General features: G+C 46.1%; 1 protein-coding gene across 3 annotated transcripts in view; it reads left to right on the plus strand.

Moving 5' to 3' along the window:
* LOC138192512 (cadherin-18-like) overlaps positions 1 to 23,874 on the plus strand; it is a 123,152-nt gene that overhangs the window by 32,929 nt on the left and 66,349 nt on the right. For all 3 annotated transcript variants that reach the window (XM_069139950.1, XM_069139952.1, XM_069139953.1), the window contains 2 exons: positions 16,719 to 17,019; positions 23,633 to 23,752. In XM_069139950.1, coding sequence (XP_068996051.1) covers positions 16,719 to 17,019; positions 23,633 to 23,752 — 421 coding nt within the window. The remainder of the gene's footprint in view (positions 1 to 16,718; positions 17,020 to 23,632; positions 23,753 to 23,874) is intronic.

The following is a 23,874-nucleotide window of genomic DNA, read 5'->3' on the forward strand; positions in this document are numbered from 1 at the left end:
TGCTTTAACACACGGCATCAAAGAGGATAAGCATGGAACTGCTTCCTTAAACTTGGATATGGCATTATCTGATGGCATTCCGGTCTGCTGCCGCAGTAGATGTTGTGATGTACCTCTGACAGGTAGGAGTTCCAGTTCTGATAAAGCCTGGATGAAGAGAAATCTGTTTTACGAGAACAGTTTTCTATCTGTAATTAACTGGATAAAAGGAGTCCATCAGAAAGCAGAAGTCTCATCTGAACCTTCATGGTTTGATTCACCCAGCTGGCTTTTTGACGATCGCACCATGACGTCAACATCATCAACAAACTGGATTCAGAGAAGAATCTGCTTCTGGAATAGAAAGTAGTACGACAGGGAAAAGTGCAATATAGATGGAAAGGTGGTCATTTGAAGCCTCACTGTATGAATTAAATAATATATACAGTGGTGTGAAAGTGTTTGCCCCCTTCCTGATTTCTTATTTTTTTGCATGTTTGTCACACTTAAATGTTTCAGATCATCAAAAACATTTAAATATCAGTCAAAAATAACAAGTAAACAAGAAAATGCAGTTTTTAAATGAAGGTTTTTGTTATTAGCAACAACTGCAATCAAGCATTTGCGATAACTTGCAATGAGTCGTTTCCAGGTGTGGAGGAATGTTGGCCCACTCATCTTTACAGAGTTGTTGTAATTCAGCCATATTGGAGGGTTTTCCAGCACCAACCTCCTTTTTAAGGTCATGACACAGCATCTCAATAGTATTCAGGTCAGGACTTTGACTAGGCCACTCCAAAGTCTTCATTTTGTTTTTCTTCATCCGTTCAAAGGTGCACTTGCTGGTGTGTTTTGGATCATTGTCCTGCTGCAGAACCCAAGTTGGCTTCAGCTTGAGGTAACAAACAGATGGCCGGACATTCTCCTTCAGGATGTTTTGGTAGACAGTAGAATTCATGGTTCCATTTATCACAGCAAGTCTTCCAGGTCCTGAAGCAGCAAAACAGCCCCAGACCATCACACTACCACCACCATATTTTACTGTTGGTATGATGTTCTTCTGAAATGCGGTGTTACTTTTACACCAGATGTAACGGGACACACACCTTCCAAAAAGTTCAACTTTGGTCTCGTCAGTCCACAGAGTATTTTCCCAAAAGTCTCGGGGATCATCAAGATGTTTTCTGGCAAAAATGAGACGAGCCTTAATGTTCTTTTTGCTCAGCGGTGGTTTTGGTCTGGGAACTCTGCCATGCAGCCATTTCTGCCGAGTCTCTTTCTTCTGGTGGAGTCATGAACACTGACCTGAACTGAGGCAAGTGAGGCCTGCAGTTCTTTGGATGTTGTTGTGGGGTCTTTTGTGACCTCTCGGATGAGTCGTCGCTGCTCTCTCGGGGTAATTTTGGTCGGCCGGCCGCTCCTGGGAAGGTTCACCACTGTTCCATGTTTTCTCCATTTGTGGATAATGGTTCTCACTGTGGTTCTCTGGAGTCCCAAAGCTTTAGAAATGACTTTAGAACCTTTTCCAGACTGATAGATCTCAATTACTTTCTTTCTCATTTGTTCCTGAATTTCTTTGGATCTCGGCATGATGTTTATCTTTTGAGGATCTTCTGGTCTACTTCACTGTCAGGCAGGTCCTATTGAAGTGATTTCTTGATTGAGAACAGGTGTGTCAGTAATCAGGCCTGGGTGTGGCTCGAGAAATTGAACTCAGGTGTGATAAACTACAGTTAAGTTATGTTTTAACAGGAGGGGGCAAACACTTTTTCACACAGGGCCATGTGGGTTTGGATTGTTTTTCTCCCTTAATAATAAAAACCTTCATTTAAAAACTGCATTTTGTGTTTACTTGTGTTATCTTTGACTAATATTTAAATTTGTTTGATGATCTGAAACATTTAAGTGTGACAGACATGCAAAAAATTTTGAAATCAGGAAGGGGGCAAACACTTTTTCACACCACTGTATAATGATGCCTCACATTTAATATGACTTTTTATCTCATGTTAAATAGAGCCACTTTTGTGAAGAGGTGGTGTTTACCAGGACCCAAATGCAGGCTCACAGACTCGGGTATCAGTTCCAAAATACAGTCTTTATTTCAGTGAACAAAAACAAAACAAACAAACAAACAAACAAAAAGGCGGTACCTACAACGTCACTTGGCTTCCCAGTCGGGAGGGCAACTCAACCGACAGATCCGGGGAGATGCAGCCGGCAGGACATCGGACAGAACAGCGGACAGGTCCGTTGGAAAAACAGAGTCTATATCCTCCAAGTCAGGAGGGCAACTCAACCGACTGGTGACTCCGACAGGTAGCTCTGCAGGTGGAACAGGAGCAGGAGGAACGGGACAGACGGGTGACGGCGGTCCTTGCGGTGCACAACTCGCACTCGCAGTAACTCACCGTCGTCTAGCTGTTGCTAGTAGTAGGAGTACTAACTAATGCACCGACCACCAGAGGAGTGCAGGGGCAGGGTACATATAGTCCGGGGAGGTGATCATGGAGATGCAGCACACCTGCAGGTGGTGATCAGGGGTGAGTGGCTGCATCTGCTGGGACTGGTGAGGGGCGTGGCCACGGGAGGTGAGGAGAGGAGGACACAGAACAAGCAGACAGGGGACTGAGGAGACACAGGAGGAGAGGAGAGGAGGACACAGAACAAGCAGACAGGGGACTGAGGGAACACAGGAGGAGAGTGGATCGGGGGTAAAACGGAGGAAAACAGGACTCCTGACAACTTTGTCATAAACATTCAAAGCATCCATGTAGCTCTAAAGTGTCGCGCTGCCGGAGCGAGCGCTCTCCGCACCACTTCTTTATCCTGGTGAGGAGATAAAGTTTTCAGTTGTCTTGACCCGGTGGAGATTCATTTACATCTTTTAGTGCTTGAAGATCTGATTGTCTCTGCAGCATCTCTCATACAGGAGAGCAACAGCGACAGCAGCTCAGCCATCATTAGGGAGGTCGAAGTCCTGCTTTTATTTAGTGAAGGTTTGATCTTCTCCTGCTCTGTTACTGCTGCCCTCATTAAACCAACAGCACACATCTCTCACACATAACTAACTAAATACATTAACCCCACCTCCAGACATATTGAGGTGTTGTGTAAAATGAAAATAGAAACAGAATGTGATAATATTTCCTCTCCTCGTCATCTCCTGCTGCAGAGGACAGATGGTGGACTGCAGTAGAAAATGCTTACCTGCCGTAAAAGATGACTCAGCAGAGAGCCGAGTTATCACGTCAACACACGGCTTAAAAACAGCAATGCTTCTGTGAAAGGAAATTAATGATCTGCAGTGAAACATCCTTCCCTGGGATGTCAGGACAGGAGTGTGTGTTCTCATGTTTGTTTTTCGAAGGATGCATTCACAGAGGAGGGCACTTCGTCAACAAGTCACAAATATTTATTCATAAAGAACGGTTCATACAAATAAAATGTATTGAAAAGTGCTCTAGAGTAAAAACAAAGAAAATACACACACACACACACACACAAAGACATGACTTTAAAAAACTGGATAAAACAAGAAGAGAGCAACTAGGAAACAATTAAAACTGATCTAAAGTACTGTGTAAAGATCTGCAGTAAAATCCTTCTAAAAGTATAAATAAATCGAAAAATTACATTAAATATATATTTAAATTAAATCTGCAAGCAGTGTTATGCGGGCCCTCGCCTACTCGCAAAACACACATCAGTTATATGGTCTCACCACGCCGGATGTATGTGCCACGTTTCATGAGGTTTCAAGCATCCTTTGACCTTAAACATCGACTTCCTGTGTCACGGCGAAACATCAAACTTTGCCGCATCGCCATGGCGACGCCCTTTAACAAAGTCTAAACAAAATTTTCAGTATATCATCAACTACATGTTTAGGCTATTCTGACCCGACTTTAGGTTCATGTGATCAACCAGCTCAACGTAGCATCTGAAAGTATGAAAAGTGTAATTTCCAGTTGCCACCAAGGGGCGCTATGACTATGAGTGAATATTACCCCACAGGGGTCTTCAGGGCGGGGCTGTTATCATACCTGTGATGTTTGGAGAAGGTCGGTCCATGCACATAAGATTTAAAGCAACTCGTAGTTTCATGGCGAGATGCTCAAAATGGCCGCCACACCACAGGCACACCGATCGACAAAAACTCATTGTTTTAACAACTTTTAATCCCAAACATGTTAAGAGTGGACCGAAAAAATTTCAAGTCGATCCGACAAAATCCCTAGGAGTTTGTTAAAGTACATGTGCGAATCGCCCAAAATGGCGACTAAATTCAAAATGGCGGACTTCCTGTTGAGTTGACGTAATGGTGCAAAGTAACTTTTTTGTACGTCTAGGTGTGATACACATGTCCACTGGATTTCGTGCATGTAGGTAAATGTAGCCGCCGGGGCATCTCTTTAGGAGGCAGTAGCAAGCCATTTAGCCACGCCCACTGGCGACTCCACTAGAATACGACATTTTTTGCCGGGAGGTTGCCGGGTAATTGCCAACTTTCATGTGTTTTTGAGGAATAATAAGGAACAAAAATAATTCCTTGGATAACAATAGGTATTTCACACTGTCGGTGCTCGGGCCCGAATAAAAAATAATAGTCTTAAGTTTGATTTTAAAAACAGTTCTTCAGGAAGGTCTCCATAGCCCGTCACCATAGTAACCAAATGATGTTCCACCACAGTGTTTTATTGTTAAAAGGCTGGCACCAGATGACCTGCAGCTCTAGAGGCTCATATTATCAAATTAAATCTGATACATCAGACCGACCAGGAACATTAGGAGCTTTAGAAATCAATAAAAGGATGTTAAATTCAATCTGAAGCCGACGGGTTGCCGATGTCAAGACTCTAAAACTGGTGCAGTGGTGCTCTTTTTCTGAACCTGAGTTTTGAAGCAGTTGTAGTTCTGGTATATAATTTTTAGGAAGAGCAGAAAGATGATCGTTACAATAAAAAGCTTAGTTAATTTAAAGTTTGCAGTAGTTGCTGCATAGAGAGACTGTCGCACAGTGGTGATGTTCTGCAAACATGGGAGGAGGGCGAAGGGAGGTGTTTTCCCAGTGATGGTGTTGTCCCGGTGATGGTGTTGTCCCGGTGATGGTGTTTTCCCGGTGATGGTGTTGTCCGGTAGTGGTGTTGTCCCGGTGGTGGTGTTATCCCGGTGATGACCCGTTGCTCTGCCCTGCTATGCTACATGTCTCTCTCTCTGTGAGTGAGAGTGTGAGTTTCTCTGATGGCCCAGACCAGCTTGGTCCTCCCTGTCATTAGAAACCTGCTCTGAAGGCGGAGCCTCGGTTCCTCCGCAGCTTCTGATTGCAGTGTGTTGTGATGGTCTAACAGACAGTAATGCTATTTATGCACTTGGAGGAACACACTGCAGCAGCAGGTTAGTGGGTGGAGTTAGGACTGGTTGGTGGGCGGAGTCAGGACTGGTTGATGGGTGGAGTCAGGACTGGTTGGTGGGTGGAGTCAGGACCGGTTGGAGGGCGGAGTCAGGATCGGTTGGTGGGTGGAGTCAGGACTGGTTGGAGGGCAGGGTCAGGACCGGTTGGAGGGCGGAGTCAGGACTGAAGATTAAAGCACTGCTTTGATTTTATTTTCTGTCATCTGTCCTGTGTTCTGATAATATTTATTTATATATTTATTGCATATTTATTACAACCTGAGTCTTTTTTCTGAGACAGCTCCAGTGAAAGCTGATGTTGCGTCATGTCTGCTGGGTTTAACGGTCCTGCATGTTAGTCAGCTGTTTTAAGTTCATCACAGTGCTGCCCACAAAGTGGCCATGAAAACGGATTGATTTACAGATCAAACAATTTAAAAAAGCCTGCTCATCAACATTTTTCATAACATAAAGTAGTGGAGCAGAATATATTATATAAATAAATACAAATATATAATACAAATAAATCAATATTTGCAGTTTTAGATGAATATGTTGGTCCTTCACGCTTCATTGTTTAATGTTGTGTGTGTGTGTGTGTGTGTGTGTGTGTGTGTGTGTGTGTGTGTGGTCAGGTTTCTTAGTGAACGTTGTACAGTGCATCCGGAAAGTATTCACAGCGCTTCACTTTTTACACATTTTGTTATATTACAGCCTTATTCCATAATGGATTAAATTAATTTTTTCCTCAAAATTCTACACGCAATACCCCATAATGACAAAGTGAAAATAGTTTGTTGAAAATGTTTGCAAATCTATTAAAAATAAAGAACGGAAATATAACACGTACATAAGTATTCACAGCCTTTGCTCAATACTTTGTTGAAGCACCTTTGGCAGAAATTACAGCCTCAAGTCTCAAGCCTCATAACACAATTATGGGGTATTGTGTGTAGAATTTTGAGGGGAAAAATGAATTTAATCCATTTTGGAATAAGGCTGTAATATAACAAAATGTGGAAAAAGTGAAGCACTGTGAATACTTTCCAGATGCACTGTATCCTCCCATATTTCCTCCATCAGGCTGGTCTCCATCTGACAGGCTGCTGAGGACTGATCTGTGTTTCACATATGATTAATTAATAATATTAGTATGATTCAAAGAAATACTCACATCTGAGACCTGACTGTGATAAATACTCACATGTAAGACCTGACTGTGATACTCACATTTGAGACCTAATTCTATCATTAACATGGCAGCAGTTTGAAATGTTGTGTATATAAACTGATTCTCCTCCATAACACTTAAAACATTTTTTTTAGTAGTAAGCTTAAATTTTCTCTTGTTTATGCTGGATTTTGTTTTTGAACATCCGTTTTCTGTTGAAACAGGATTTCTGCAGTTTTTCCAATAAAGTGCCAATAAAACAGATTTCTTTTTTTTTTAACATTTGTAAAGGAACAGCAATAACAAGTCTGTGATATATGACGGACTAAATCTCTACTGGACATCACATAGACTCTACTGAACATCACAAAGACTCTACTGTACATCACATATCCTGCTGATATCTTTGGTCTTATTACGCTGAATGTTTGGAGGCTGATCCAGACTACAGGTTGGGTCGATGGGAGGAAACACTTTGCTGCTACACTGCTTCAACCTGCCTGACTTCTATCTCAAATAAATCTAAACCTCCTAGCTGGTAGAAAAGGAACAATCAATAGAGCTTTTCTGTCTGAAAGTGTTATGGGGTGCAGCAGGATAGGACCCAAATGCAGACACAGAATCGAGTTCATGTACAGAACAGACTTTATTTTCTGATGGAGGATGAGTCCGAAGCAGGCAGGCAAGCTGGATAGAGTGTGTGGTCTCCCGAGGTCTGACACAGGGCAGCAGGCTGTATAGTGTGTGGTCTCCCGAGGTCTGACACAGGGCAGCAGGCTGGATAGTGTGTGGTCTCCTGAGGTCCGACACAGGGCAGTAAGCTGAATAGAGTGTGTGCTCTCCCGAGGTCTGACACAGGGCAGCAGGCTGGATAGTGTGTGGTCTCCCGAGGTCCGACACAGGACAGCAGGCTGGATAGAGGTAGTCCTGGGCAAGACGACGGAACAGGTCAGATGGCTGGTAGCATCGACGACAGGTTGCGGGTGAGTGGACGTAGCAGATAGTATGGACCAACACCAGAAGACTGCAGGACCAGGGTTGATAGTGTCGGGAGGTGATTAGTGAGATGAGGAACGGGTGTATCAACCGGCAGGTGGTAATCAGCTGGATTGTCCGCAGCTGTGCAGCTTGATCAGGGGCGCGGCCATGGGAGGTGACTGGAGGCGGGCAGAGGAGGACACAGAATAAAACATGAAGCACATGGCAAAACAATAACAAACATAACAGAACACATCAGGAGAGGAGATCAGGGGAACCAAAAGGTTATCACACACAGGGTTAGACAGGGATCCAGACAGTAACCCCCCCCCCCCCCTTCAACGGGAGCCTCTCGGCGACCCAACTAGACTGGGTGGGAGGAGGGGGCCCGGAGGACCACAATAACAGATAACAACGAGCCAGGAAACCTGGGTGGATGGAGTGGATGGAGTGGCTGAACTGCCCCGGCGGACAGCCCTGGAGCCAGACACACAGGCAAGCTCCACTCTGGAGGACAGTCTTAAGACAGGACAGACTTGAGAAACTGCTCTGGAGGACGGCCATGGGGCAGGACAGACTTGAGAGACCTCTCTGGAGGACGACCACGAGGGAGGACAGAGTTGAGGAACCTCTCTGGAGGATGGCCATGGGGCAGGACAGACTTGAAAGACCTCTCTGGAGGACGACCACGAGGGAGAACAGACTTGAGGAACCTCTCCGGAGGACGGCCATGAGTCAGGACAGACTTAAGTAACTGCTCTGGAGGACGTCCATGAGTCAGGACAGACTTGAGTGACTGCTCTGGAGGATGACCACGAGGGAGGATAGACTTGATTACCCGCACCGGAGGACGGCCATGAGTCAGGACAGACTTGAGTGACCGCTCCGGAGGACGACCATGAGTCAGGACAGACTTGAGTGACTGCTCTGAAGGACGACCATGAAGCAGGACAGACTTGAGGAACCTCCGGAGGACGACTATGAGGCAAGACGGACTTGAGGGACCTCTCGGCAGGAAGACCCTGTGGCAGAAAAGGGAGCGGACCACGAAGGCCGAGAGTCACTGGGAGGACGGCAGGAAGCCAACAGTGTATATTCACTTGGAGGCCGGTAGGCGAGCGTCGGCTAAGGCAGAATCCCTTCGGCCACAGAGCAGGGGAGCATCAGCGGCAAAGTTGTAATCCCTCCGGACGCAGAGCTAGTGGCCCAGCATCGGTGGCCCGGCTGAAGACAGAAACAGGAGGGACGGCGTCGTCAACCCGGCCAGCAGCTGATGGCCCAGCATCGGCAACCCGTCCGGCGACAGGAACAGGAGGAGAGTCCGTAGCGGCTGCGGGGGCTGGAGAATCCATAGGGGCTAGAGAGTCTGTAGTCCTTGCCGTGGAATGCTTGGAGGTTGAGTCCTCAAAGACTGAAGCTAGAAAAGTTGCGGGGCCAGGAAAGGAGCCAGCAGACCGGCTGGACCGGTGAGCATGATGCCGCCTCCTCCTGGAGGGTTCCCAGAAGGCCAGGCGCGTTCCCTCAAAACCCGTTCTGGGTTCAACTTGGCCCGGTATACTCCGGCGGGCCAAATTGTCAAAATATTGGAACAAAGTGATGGTCTTAAGACCCGAGTCTGTGGCCGCTGGGTCCATACATGGTCGGTCCATTCTGTTGTCCTGTGTCGGGCCATGGGCGTCACACAGTTGACCTTCCCTGATGGGCTGTATTATTCCAAGGGAACCATACAGTCAACCTACCGGATAACCTGTTGTTTGGAAATAAAACTTCTTACCGATAATCCAACTGTTGTCCGTGCTGTATTTGGGTCCACTCTCACCACATACCTTGACAGAAAGGAATAATGAACAAAATAAGAGAGTGTGTAAAGTACGGAGGCGATAGCCTGCAGGAGCTGTACTGTAGTCTTTGGATTGAATCTTGTCAGATTCCACTGTTTCAGACATGTTCCTACTCCTGCTTTGTACAAATATCTTTGTCTGTCAGGTAAATATAGTTTAGCACTTCCTGTTACAAAGGACAGACAGACTGACTGCATCTGTACATGTCCACAGTATAGTCACTATACATGTGTTATCTATTGAGCTGCATTTAAAGAGTTTAAACCCCGCCCACATGACTCAGTCAGTAACACCTATCTACAGGGGGAGGAGCTACAGTAGCAGTGACAGCAGTGACAGCAGCTGCACCTGAGTCCACAGGATGTGTTCAGGGACACTATTGAGAGTAATTGTGTTTACGAAGTGTTTCTGAATCATTTGTTTTAAACAGCTGACGGATCAAAACGTGTCTGTTTCAGTTCTCCACTGGTGGAATACAGGAAGTACACACACACCTGCAGTCAGTGTGTGTTAAACTCTGAGCGCTCCCACAGGTTTCATACATTCAACACAGTACCTGAAGGGCTCCTGATGGAGCCCTCAGCTGCTGCTCTGCTCTGTGTTGGTCACATGATCAGATCCCGATACACAATCACTGCAGTTGTTGTCCACAGGATCTGTTGAAGAATAAGAATACATTCCATGTTTACAGCATACAAACAGGATGTGGTCTGTGTAGACAGCAGGACAACTGGACTGTGTTGAAGGTATAATCCCTCCAGACGCGGAGCTGGAGGCGTGGCGTCGACCCAGCCAGAGGCAGGAGCAGGAGGGACGGTGTCGAGGGCCTGGCTGGAAGCTAGTGGCCCGGCGTGTGGAGTGTCCTCTGTGGTGGCGGGGCGTGGTTATCTCAGCTGCAGGGGGGAGAGAGTGATGGAGTGGTTCAGGGAATGGTGCCGGGAGGATAATTGGTGCAGCTGAACTGAATCAGGGGAATTGTTGTCTCTCCTTTTGTAAGTAAGCAGGACCTGGTGAGGAGGAGGAGAGGAAGCAGCCTGGGAACGGACGCTCGGAGGCAGGGCAGGAGAGCGCCGACACCGTGTTCAGCAGAGTGTGTGCCGCAGTGTGGATTGAACAATAAAACAAAACCATAAACCGAACTTTGTGGCTCAGCGGGTCGTCATCTGTCTCAAAGGAACCCCCACGGTAGCTCAGACTTGCTACATCCTCCTCATCAGCTGATGTACCTGCTGGGTTGACTCACCTTCAGTAGTAGAGGGGAAGCTGGTTCTAAATGAGAGTCTGCAGGCCTGATGGATTCTGTGAAGCTGCAATTAGACCTGAACACACTGCCTGCCTAGTGTGTGTGTTCCCTTTAACGTGTTTCTCAGCAGCAGTGTGTCAGCTGCAGGTCCGACTATCAAAATCAGTGAGTTTCTCTTTGATAACGAACATCAGTGATCTCTGAGGTCAGACAGGTGATGAGGTGGAACCAAGAAGTAGGAATATAGTTTTTATTTACACACTCACACACACACACACAGACAAAGGAGAGATACAGAGCTACAGAGAGGGAGCAGGGAGTTGAGCCACGCCCCTCACCTGGTGAAGTGTCTCCATGATATAATTAGTCTGCTGTGATCATACAGTACAAATGTGATCTCAGATCGTTTCCTTTCCTCGTAGCTATTTTCAATTTGTCCTCTTCACTACAACTTTTAAAAAGAGGTCACGTCCTGTTTTGAGAGCAGTGCAACTTCCTTCGAATGTAAAGGGACTCAAAACTGTGCAGATGTTTCCAGAAAACATTGAAACTAATTTGGGTTTTAGTGACATTATAATGCAAACACAGTAATAACACATGTACATAAAGTCTTTAAAAATAAAGCCAGTTAACTAACTTCATCATCATGATTATAGTTCAAGCTGAACATTGAACACGTTCCTGAGAGACACATGATGGCAGATTCACTGGAAACTGGTCTGAACACTTACCAGAGCCAGAAGATGTCTGGTTAGAACCATCTGCCCACTGCTGGTCTGTTTTATTATTGGAAAGCACTTTGTGATTTTAAATCTCTGAAATAAATAATACAAAATAAATTAACTGTACATCTACCCATCATACAGAAACAGACTTCACCACACATGAACATTATCAGGAGAGGATCACCTGTTTACCAGAGTGTTATATACACCAGGAGAGGATCACCTGTTTACCAGAGTGTTATATACACCAGGAGAGGATCACCTCATCATGTCTCCTCTCACGGTTAGTTATTGAGCTCCGTGTAGCATGTCTTGTACGTCCCACCAGGAGGGAATTAACCAGTTTAAATTAATAAGCGTTTCTTCCTGCCCACCCACACTCTTTTTGATTGATATTTCACACCCTCAGCCTTTGTTCTTCGTGCACAGGGGAAATACTGCAGCCCCAAAATGTCACTCGCTGCTTCTTCCTCAGCAGCTGCTCCTTAGAAACTCTGCTGCTGTATTTGTATCCTCCTCCTTCGCCTCTATCTTCCTCCGTCTCCTCGTTTGGTTTTAAATCTTTTATTTTGTGCCAGGGAGATGGATTTCCTTTGTCCTTACACGGCAGCATTGTGTGTATGTTCTTTTCCAGTCACCGTGTGGCTTCATGGAGCTGTGTCAGGATGTGCCTCCTTTCACTCTTTGTTTGTGAGGAGGCTCACAGCTTGTTTGCATACTCCCTGTGTTCCTCGTGGCCTGAATAAAATCCTCCACCTTAGAAAACAAATCCCTGCATGAGAACAGAGGTGTTTCCTCCTGGGACTCCACCTCTGAAGGTCGGCTCTTATTTAATATGCTCAGGGATTCTGGGTGAGGCTTAGAGAGGAGGAAGAGAGCAGAAGAAGAACCTCACAAGAAGAACTGAGGGAAAGCTAAAGCGTCATTGACTTATAAAATAATATTTAATATAGGACACAGGCTCCATGTGAGTGGAGGCCTGAAGGCCTGAATGTATTCAGGAGAACTAGTCTCAAAGATGACACCACTCCCGAGTCATGAGTCCTGCTTCTTCAGGTGTTGCACATGTGCAGTAGGAACATTGGAAAACATGTAACACATATGCACATTAGAGTGTAGTTGTATATAATATATATAGATATATACTGTACTGTATATACTGTGTATTTTATATTTATATTTTTTACTGCTATTTTTACTGCTATTTTATTGCTTTTCTATTGTTCTATTATTATCTTATTGCTTCTGTATGCTTCTGTAGCGAAAAAAATTTCCCCTCGGGGATTAATAAAGTAACTACCTAACCTAACCTAACCTAGTTAGTTTTTAAGGTTGCCCCCAAAAACAGGTCTTTTTGAATCTTCTTTTCTAATGACTGAGGGATTATTTTCAGATGGACCTCCAGAAAACTAATAAGAAGGAGTGACTTTAGCTAACAACACCGAGATAACTGATGGACACATTTTATTCACTTTGGATTTGATGAGAGAAGTTGAATGGGAGTCTATGGAGCCAGAGGCTTTTTAGAGCCGACCTCTAGTGGCACTTTGTGGTATTGCAGGGTAAGGCACTTCTGCATTGGAGCCATTTTTCAGACCTGGAACACTTTTATATCCAGTCTGTGATTTATAATTGGTCTGTGGTTTATTTACAGTGTATTTTTTTTAATCTACAGTCTGTTTTATATCCAGCCTGTGGTTTATATCCAGTCTGTGTTTTAATATACGGTCTGTGTTTTATATCCAGTCTGTGTTTTATTTACAGCCTGTGTTTTATACCCAGTCTGTGTTTTATTTCCAGTCTGTAGTTTTATATCCAGTCTGTTTTATATCCAGTCTGTGTTTTATATCCAGTCTGTAGTTTTATATCCAGTTTGTAGATTTATATCCAGTCTGTGGTTTATTTATAATCAATTTCTTTATATACAGTCTGTATTTTATACATTGTCTGTGGTTTATATACAGTCTGTATTTTATATACGGTCTGTTTTTTATACAGTCTGTGTTTTATATAGTCTGTGGTTTATTTGCAGTCTGTGTTTTTATATAGTCTGTTTTATATCCAGTCTGTGTTTTATAAACAGTCTGTGTCTTATATAGAGTCTGTGGTTTATATACAGTCTTTATTTTATATACAGTCTGTGTTTCATATATTGACTTTATTTTATATACAGTCTGTGGTTTATATACAGTCTTTATTTTATATACAGTCTGTGTTTCATATATTGACTTTATTTTATATACAGTCTGTGGTTTATATACAGTCTGTGTTTAATTGTTCGATTATTATTAGTATTATTTGTTTGATACCCGTAAACTGTGAACGTCTGGCAGAGGAACCTGTCCGGGAGGTCTTCAACTCTCACCTCCAGAAGGACTTCTCACACATCCCGAGGGAGGTTGGGGACATGGAGTCCGAGTGGACCGTTTTCAAAGCCTCTATTGTGGACCGCGAGGAGTTGTGGTCAGAAGGTCATCGGTGCCTGTCGTGGCGGCAACCCCAGAATCCGGTGGTGGACACCGGGGATGAGGGAAGCTGTCAAGTTGAAGAAGGAGGCCTTTTGCACCTGGTTGGCTCAGGGGTCTCCTGAAGCAGCTGAGGTACCAGCAGGCCAGACGGGCTGCGGCTGCGGTGGTCCCGGATGCTGAAACTCGGGCATGGGAGCAGTTCGGGGAGGCCATGGAGAAGGACTTTCGGTTGGCCTCAAGGAAGTTCTGGCAAACCATCCGACGACTCAGGAAGGGAAAGCAGGGACTACCCCAGGCGGTTCTCAGTGGGGGAACTCCTAAACCCGACCACCATGCCACCTGGAGAGGAGGCCGTGTCTGAAGACTTGGGGGGCTCGCACCTATATCCCTGGCAGAGGCAGAGGTAGTCAAAAAGCTCCTCTGTGACAAGGCGCCGGGGTGGATGAGATCCGTCCTGAGATAGATAGATAGATAGATAGATAGATAGATAGATAGATAGATAGATAGACAGACAGACAGACAGACAGACAGACAGACAGACAGACAGACAGATAGATAGATAGATACTTTATTCATCCCACAAGGGGAATTTTTTTTCACTACAGCAGCATTGTAGGTACAAGAAAGGAATAAAACAACAGTAAAATATTAAATATAAAAATGTGCAGTATATACAATAAATAGAATAAAATAAAATAGAATAATTAAATTAAATTAAAACTAACTAAACAATAGTGCAAAGATTTAAACAAACAAGAAAACAGACAACCAACGATGTTATTGTTGCGTGATGGATTTTGCCAGAGGTGAGATGATGAAGGCGCTGGACATTGCTAGGCTGTCTTGGCTGATATGCCTCTTCAATGTCTCATGGGGGTCGGGAACAGTACCATTGGACTGGCAGACTGGGGTGGTGGTTCCCATTAAAAAAAAAAGGGGACCGGAGAGTTGCTCCAGCTATCGGGGTATCACACTACTCAGCCTCCCGGGCAAAACTTATATCAGGGTGCTGGAAAGGACTCCGACCATTTGTTGAACCTGCAGAATCTGTCCCACTCATGGAACAGTGGACCAGATCTTTACCCTCACAAGACTACCGGAGGGGTCCTGGGAGTTTAACCATCCAGTCTACATGTGCTTCATGGACTTGGAGAAGGCCTGTGACAGTGTCCCTCGAGGGTTTTTATGGGAGGTGTTGCAGGAGTTCGGGTTGTTGAACCCGTTGCAATGGGCCATCTGGTCTCTATACAACTACAGTAGGAGCTGTGTTCGTATTCTCAGCAATAACTCACACGTTTCAAGTGGGCGTAGCCTCCAGTGGGCGTGGCCTCCACCAGGGCTGTCCTTTGTCACTGATCCTGTTCGTGACCTTCATGACAGGAAATCTAGGAGCAGCCGGGGGGAGGAAAATGTCAGGTTTTGGGGGTCTTGGATCGCTTCTCTGCTGTTTGCAGATGATGTTGTCCTGTTGGCCTCTTCAGACTCCCAGCATGCACTGGGGCAGTTTGTGGCCGAGTGTAAAGCGGCAGGGATGAGGGTTAGTACCTCCAAATCTGAGGACATGGTTCTCTGCCGGAAACTGGTGGATTGATCCCTCCAGGTGGGGACGGAGTGACTGCCTCAAGCGAAGGAGTTTAATTATCTCGGGGTCTTGTTCACCAGTGAGGGTAGGATGGAGCGGGTGATTGACAGGTGGATCGGTGCCGCTGCAGCAGTACAACAGATGCTGCACCGGACCGTGTTGATGAAGAGGAGCTGAGCCGGAAGGCGAAGCTCTCAGTTTACCGGGCGATCTATGTTCCGATCTTCACCGATGGTCAGCAGCTCTCTGGGTCGTCACCGAAAGAACGAGGTCGTGGCTACAAGCGGCCGAAATGAGTTTCCTCCGTAGGAGGTCGGGCTCAGCTTTAGAGATCGGGGGAGGAGCTGGACATCAGGAGGGAACTTGGAGTTGAGGTGCTACTCCTTCGCATCTAAAGGAGTCAGCTGAGGTGGTTCAGCATCTGATCAGGATCCTCCTGGGCGCCTCCCTCTGGAGGGTTTCTGGACACGCCCAACTGGCAGGAGACCTCGAGGAAGACCTAGAACGTGCTGGAGGGATTATATCTCCCAGCTGGCCTGGGAACACCTCGGGATCCTCAGGGGGAGCTGGAAGATGTTGCAGGAGAGAGAGGGAAGTCTGGGTCAGCTTGCTTGGCTTGCTGCCACCGCGAACCGACCCAGATAAGTGGAAGATGATGGATGGATGGATAATACAAGTGTTTTATAGTAACAACACAGGGCAGTGTTGTGACTCTATAATCTACTGCCCTATTTGTGTTATTTATGTTATTTGTGCTGTAGTTTTGTGTTATTCATGGATTATTTGTGCTGTAGTTTTGTGTTATTTATGTTATTTGTGCTCTAGTTTTGTGTTATTCGTGTGTTATTTGTGCTCTAGTTTTGTGTTATTCGTGTGTTATTTGTGCTAGTTTTGTGGTATTTCTGTGTTATTTGTGCCGTGGTTTTGTGTAACTAGTGTGTTATTTGTGCTGTAGTTTTGTCGCATAAGAGAAAGAAACAGAGCTGTGTTTTCATTTGACCTGGATGCTTACAGAACGAGTCAGGCTTTAAATTTGAACTTTAACTTTAACTTTAAACTTTTTATTGTTTGAGTTGCTGAAGGGTCTAAAAGTTCACCGCAGACCGACTCAGATACCTCACAGTCGTGCTGAAGTACTGGTCACCAGCATCCTCCTGGTCCTAGTCTTGGTTCTGGTCCTGGTCCTGACCCTGACCCTGGTCATCCTGACACTTGGTTATTACTCTGCATTACATGTCCGACTCTCTGCCCCCCCCTCCCAACCTCCCCCCCACACGCACACACACATACACACACACACACACACACTCCCCCACCACCACCTCTCTTGTCTCCAGCTCCACTCCAACTCTGACAAGGGCGACGGCTCTGTGCGCTACATCCTGTCAGGGGAGGGGGCCGGCTCCATCTTCAGCATTGATGAAACCACTGGTGACATCCACGCCACCAAGAGCCTGGACCGCGAGAGGAGATCCCAGTTCGTGCTGCACGCGAGGGCAATCGACCGCCGGACCAACCACTCGCTGGAGGCGGAGTCAGAGTCAGAGTTCATCATCAAGGTCCAGGACGTGAACGACAATGCTCCCACTTTCCCCAACGGGCCGTTCTCCGCTGCCGTCCCTGAGATGTCTGATGTCGGTAAGACGGGAAACTGACACACTTTTTAATAATAATAATTTATAATAATTAGTCCGAGGACACGGTGGAACTGACTGTGATTCACATTACAACTCCTCATGGCTTCACTCTGCCTTTATGTTTCTATTTGTCTGTTTGGTTCCTTTCATCTTTATACTTTCATTCTTTTGTTACTTCCTGTTTTATTTTGAAGTCACTTCCGGTTTCAGCCGTTTTCATTTGTGTCCTTGCTGTGTGTTGGTTTCAGTTCCTGAACTCACTATGAAGCAGCTTCAACTCAGGCAGGATGTCTTTCATTTATCTGGCTTAACTCAACCTAACAAACACCACAGATAGAAAAGGGTTCACGTAAAAGAGGCAGAGTTTGACAATCACATACAAATAAATAAAGTTCTCCTCCTTTTTCTCCTCCTTCACTGTCCTCCTCCTCCTGACAGCTGCAGGTGCAGGTGAGCAGTAGAGAGTAGAAACACATTCATGATGTGAATAGATGGCGGCTGCAGAAGACAACTCTTTATCAGGCTGAACTCCATTTCATAAAGAGAAGTGTTTTTTCAGTCAGACCTCTGAATATTAGAAGCTGTGCATCAGGCTGAGTGTCCGAGGGGATTAAAACCTGAGTACATCCAGTGTTGAGGAACAGATCCCTTCGGTTATATAGAAGTATATCTACAGAACATGCTTTTATTGTGTTATCAGTATTATTCACTACAAATGTGTATATAGCATGTCAGGTTGTTGTAACTCAAACTCACTACTGTTGGTAGTTTGTTCCATTTTAAAATAAGTTGATATTACAGTATGTTATATATGACATGCACCCCCACCTTATACTATATGCACCCCCTGTTATGAGGTGGGGCAGGACTGGACCCAAAAGCAGACACAAACTCAAGTTCAGGTACAGAATAGTCTTTATTTTACTGTTGGCTAGGTGCCTAATGGCTCTTCTCCGCTTTCTCTCCTCTTCCCGAGTCGGGATGGAAACTCCACCGAACTCTCACCGGGGGGCGGGGCCAGCTGGTGGGGCCATGCACTCAGCTCTGATCCAGGCAGAAACGGTCGCAGGCAGGCAGGCAGGAAGGCAGACAGGCAGGCACCAGGAGTACTAACGAGGACTAGGAGCAGGTTCATCGTGTGGTCTCCTGAGGTCCGACACAGGAGCAGCAGACTGGAGCAACTTGTGTGGTTTCCCGAGGTCCGACACAGGGTAGCAGGCAGGGTGGCAGTAGTCCACAGCAAGTCGACAGAACAGAACGGAACAGAATGGAACAGGAACAGGAACAGGACGGATGGCTGGTAGCACTGGCGACAGGTTGCAGGTGAGTGGACGTAGCAGATAGTATGGACCGACACCTCAGGACTGCAGGACCAGGGTTGATAGTGTCGGGAGGTGATTAGTGGGAATGAAGAACCGGCGTGTCAACCTGCAGGTGGTAATCAGATGGGTTGGTATCAACCAGACACCAGAATGATGAGGGGCATGGCCATGGGAGGTGACTGGAGGTGGGGAGAGGAGGACACAGAACAAAACACAAGCACATGGCAAACAACAACAAATACACGAATGAAGGCACACATGAGGAAAAGAGGTCTGGGGAAACAAAGGTCAAAACACTCAGGGATCCTGACAGTACCCCCCCCCCCCCCCACACACACACACACACACACTCAAAGAGAGCCTCTCAGTGACCAGACTGGATCGGACCGGGGGCTAGGAGGGACGGAGGACCACAACAACAGAAGACCACGAGTAAGGAAACTTGGGTGGTCGGAGGACGGCCATGTGGCAGGACAGACTTGAATGACCGCTCTAGAGGATGGCCATGGGGCAGGACGGACTTGAGGAACCTCTCCGGAGGACGACCGCGAGGCAGGACGGACTTGAGAAACCTCTCCGGAGGACAACCGCGAGGCAGGACAGACTTGAGGGACCTCTCCGGAGGATGACCACGAAGCAGGACGGACTTGAGGGACCTCTCCGGAGGACAACCTCGTGGCTGTACAGACCTTAGTGACCTCTCCGGAGGACGACTGCAACATAGGTCAGACTTGAGGGACCTCTCTGGAGGACGACCTGCAGGACAGACTTGAGTGATACCTCCGGAGGACGACCCTGTGGCAGAAAAGAGAGTCATCCACGAAGGCCAAGAGTCACTGGGAGGACGGCAGGAAGCCAATGACGTACCTTCACTCGGAGGCCGGTAGGGGAGCATTGGTTAAGGCAGGACCCCGCTGGGCGCAGAGCAGGAGGTCGTTGGCAAAGGCGGGACCCCTTCGGCCACAGAGAAGGGACGCATCGGCGGCGAAGGTGGAACCCTTCCGGGCGTGGAGCTGGAGGGCGTCGACAGCGAAGACAGAATCCCTCCAGACCCCGAGCTGGAAGCGTGGCATCGAGACAGCCGGAGACTGAGGCAGGAGGCGTGGCGTCGACACAGCTGGGGACTGAGGCAGGAGCTGGGGGCGTGACATCGACCCAGCCGGAAACTAGTGGCCCAGGGTCGGCGACCCGTCCGGTAACTGGTGGCCCGGCGTCGGTGGCCCGGCATCGGTGACCCATCTGGAGACAGGAACAGGACGGACGGGAGGGACGGGAGGGATGGGAGGGACGTCCGTAGCGGCTGGAAGTCTTGCCAGGGTTGGCGATCCTGAGACTGACTTGGGCAGTGACGCAATTAAGTCCAAACCTGCTTGACACAGGTACTGCTGCAGAGCAGCAGGGTCAAGACCGGGCCACTCCTGCGAACTGCCGTCAAGAAACCCCACCAGGCATCTCCTTAGTTAGGACATGTTATTCAAAGTCTTAAAAACAGATGGTATAGCTGTCAGCCAGGGCTGTTCTATCACTACAGACTCCATCAATCTGAGACCCAACAAGTGGTAGTTACAGTCAGGGTTCGGAACATCGGAATAAAATCTTCCCAGGACGGACTTCACAAACAAGAGGTTGTCTGCGAAGTAAGTCTCAGGGGGTGGAGAAGCATGGCGGAGCTTGTTGGTTGCACCTTGAGGCAGTAGCACGGGGCGTGGCATCGACCCAGCCAGAGGCGGGAGCAGGAGGCATGGCATCGACCCAGCTGGGAACAGGAACGGGAGGGGGGTTGTCATCGACCCGGCCGGAGGCGAGTGGCCCGGTGTCAGTGACCTGTCTGGAGACAGGAACAAGAGAGACGGTGTCGTTGACCTGGCTGGAAACTGGTCGCCCGGCATTGGCGGCCCGTCTGGAGACAGGAACAGGAGGAGAGTCTGTGGCGGCTGCGGAGGCTGAAGAATCTGTCATCGTGGCTGCTGGGGCTGAAAACTCTGTCTCGGAGGTTGAGTCCACAAAGACCGAGGTTAGGTACGTAACAGGACCTGGACAGGAACCTGCCGAGCAGTGGGACCGGTGAACCCAATGTTGCCTCCTCCTGGGGGGTTCTCAGAAGGCCAGGCGGGTTCCCTCAAAACCTGTCCTGGGTGTCAACTGGGCTCGGTAAGCTCCGGTGGACCTGATTGGCCAGATAATGGTACATAGCGATGATTTGGAATATATATATATATCCATGCACCCCCACCTCCTCCCTGTGGCGCTATAGCTCCCTCAGTGGACTTCCTCCTGTGCTCCTGTTGTATTGACTACGGCCACCAGAGGGCGCGGTCAACAGAATGTAAATATTGTGTTGTTATGGGGCGTTGATTAACAAAAACGACTGTTGGAGGTTGCAGAAAAGTAAAGTGTAATTATGGATTACATAATTAAAGAAGCAGTATGCGGTAAACTTCAGTAGATCTGAATCTAGATTTGAGGAAGTGTGTTTTGAAGCTGAGGAGAAAATGCTGTCCTGCTTCACCACCAGCTGCCTTCAACAGGCTCTAACTTCAACTAACACTGGTCCACCAACAATGAACCCAACCAACAACAAGCCAGATGTTGTCTTTGAAAAATATCCAGACCATAATAGGTTGGTGACACCATTAAATATAAAACTATAATGCCAGCTGATAAGATAAATTCATATTCACAACAACAGACTTTTTCCTCTGCATGTTTTAGACCTGATTCTCATCCCCATCACATACACAGACCTCTATTTATGAAGTACTTCCATTTTTAAAAAGGCAAGGTATAATATTTTTACTTTAATACATCCAAAATATGCTAGAAGATGTATCATGAAAAACAAAAGTGTGACCGTCTTTAACACAGATTCAGCGTTCATCAGAGGGAGAGCACCACGTTTACTTCTAGGGAGATTCGGTATTTATCCAGGTAATCCGACACCTCTGTGGAAGGATGGGATGATGTCATGTACGATGTCTGAACAAAGGATGGCTTCATGGCATAAAATCTACTTTTATATTCTGGATGTAGAGTTGAGTTCCTCCTCAGAGGATCCTGGAAGGTGGACTGAAGGTGGAATTTCACAGTTAACCATTGTCTCATGATTGTATTTCAATACTTCCCTTAAAACCAAAAACCCAACAATAATAAAATCTTTGGTAATTTACAAAAGCCACATTAGCAGCTGAAGGGTTCTCCAGGAAGCCTCATGAAGACGATTGCAGTGTTTTCTGCTTCGTTTTCCACTAAAACCAACCTGCAGGTCACCGTGATGAATGAGAGGAGGAGCTGTTACATGCTACATGCTAATGGGCTGTCTCTGTGTGGAGCTCTGCTGACTCGTCTCTCTAAAAAACATCCATATAACAGTCAGTGTCACGACTCCCTGAGAGAATACGTCTTTAAACAGTGACGCAGGAAACAGCACTGCAACTATCGTAACATATGATGAAAGACATAGACAGTGAGTAACATACTGTATATTACATATTAATAAACATATAATTTTAGGATGAGTAAAGGAGACAGATTTAGAGACCCGTCACCCTGTTTAGGATCTCCACCAGCTCATTGGTCACGTTGACTCTTTGTGTATCACATGGTTTCATTTCAAACTTTTCTCTGACTTCTCTGACAAACATAATCACAGGAACCCTCCCCCTCTTATTTCCTGTTGTAGGGAAGCAGCGAGTTGATTGGTCAGCCAGTTAACGAGCTACCAGTTCAGCAATGGTAGTAACAACCACTACTTTTCATACAGTGCATCCAGAAAGTATTCACAGCGCTTCACTTTTTCCACATTTTGTTGTTACAGCCTTATTACAAATTTCATTTTTTTCCTCAAAACTCTACACACAATATCCCATAATGACAAAGTGAAAAAAGTTTGTTTAAAATTTTTGCAAATCTATTAAAAATAAAGACCGGAAATATAACACGTACATAAGTATTCACAGCGTCCTGGTGGTTCAAACTTCTTCCATTTACGGATGATGGAGGCCACTGTGCTCATTGGGACCTTCAATGCTGCAGAAATGTTTCTGTACCCTTCCCCAGATCTGAGCCTCGATACAATCCTGTCTCGGAGGTCTACAGACGATTCTTTGGACTTCATGTCTTGGTTTGTGCTCTGACATGTCAACTGTGGGACCTTATATAGACGGTGTGTGTCTTTCCACATCATGTCCAATCAACTGAATTTACCAGGTGGACTCCAATCAAGTTGTAGAAACATCTCAAGGATGATCAGTGGAAACAGGATGCACCTGAGCTCAATTTTTAGTATCATGTTGTGAATACTTGTGTACATGGTATTTTTTTGTTTTTTTATTTTTAATAGATTTGCAAAACTTTCCCAAATATGTTTTTTCACGTTATCATTACGGGGTATTGTGTTTAGAATTTTGAGGAAAAAAATGAATTTAATCCATTTTGGAATAAATCTGTGACAACAAAATGTGGAAAAAATGAAGCGCTGTGAATACTTTCTGGATGCACTGTATATTATATTATATTATATTATATTATATACTAGTTCTGGTTGGTGACTGTATACAGAGCTGACTGTTTGCTGCACAGTTTTTCCTCTTCTGTTAGGTTTTGGGACCAGTAACCACAGCAACCTCGTCTCACTGTCTCTCTGTCTCCAGTCATCATCTCCACTTTTCCTTTTGATTCAGCTCCTCTCCTCATTTCCCCCTCCAATAGCCAGCTCACTCAGATAACTAATTACTGTTTAATCTAGAAGAAAATATGAATAAATAAATAGCCTCCTACAATGTCTCCAGCATTTACTGATTTATGATTCATCTTCTGAGGAGTCACAGGACAACAGTTTGTTGTTGGGCCCCTGCTGACATTTGCATTTTGCTTTTTATCCATCAGAGAAAAGAAGTCACCGGTGGTCGACATCTAAAAGCATTAGTTAACTAATAAATAACTAATTGGCAGAAAAGGAACTGGCACAAATTTGGTAACAAGTAATAAGTTAACTTGGTCATCACTAAACCTTTTAAGATAAAAACACCCTAAATTCACTTTTATCTGCTTTTCCAATGTGAAGATGTTCAAAGTAAACTCAACATGTTTCAGTTCTGACTGTTGGTCAAGCAATAGAACTATTTGAATGTTATGTCATGTTCAGTTTTTAAGTGACTGAACAATCAGCTGGTTCAGCTCAGGTGGAATAAAATCTTCTGTTCACAACTCAATGAATTAAAGCAGTTTGATAAAACATAACTTCACCCTTCAGATTTTTAAAGTACACAGCAGAGGGTCCCGGTTTCTGTGCAGGGACGTCAGTGTTCCAGGTGACCGCCTCAGATGCAGATGACCCGACCTACGGAAACAGCGCCAAGATCGTCTACAGCCTCCTGGAGGGGGAGCCCTACTTCTCTGTGGACCCCAAGACAGGTAAGACTGCCTCTGTTCAGTCTGAAGGTTCCTTCTGCTGCTGAGGGAAAGTTCAAACCACAGTGCTGTAAACCATCTGATGATGCCAAAGAAAGCAGGCTGGGTTTATCTGAGTCCTCTGA

The sequence above is a fragment of the Embiotoca jacksoni genome, unplaced genomic scaffold (genome assembly GCF_022577435.1).
Source record: "Embiotoca jacksoni isolate LCO1_2020_lvr unplaced genomic scaffold, fEmbJac1.0.p SCAF_88, whole genome shotgun sequence".
Lineage (NCBI taxonomy): Eukaryota > Metazoa > Chordata > Actinopteri > Embiotocidae > Embiotoca > Embiotoca jacksoni.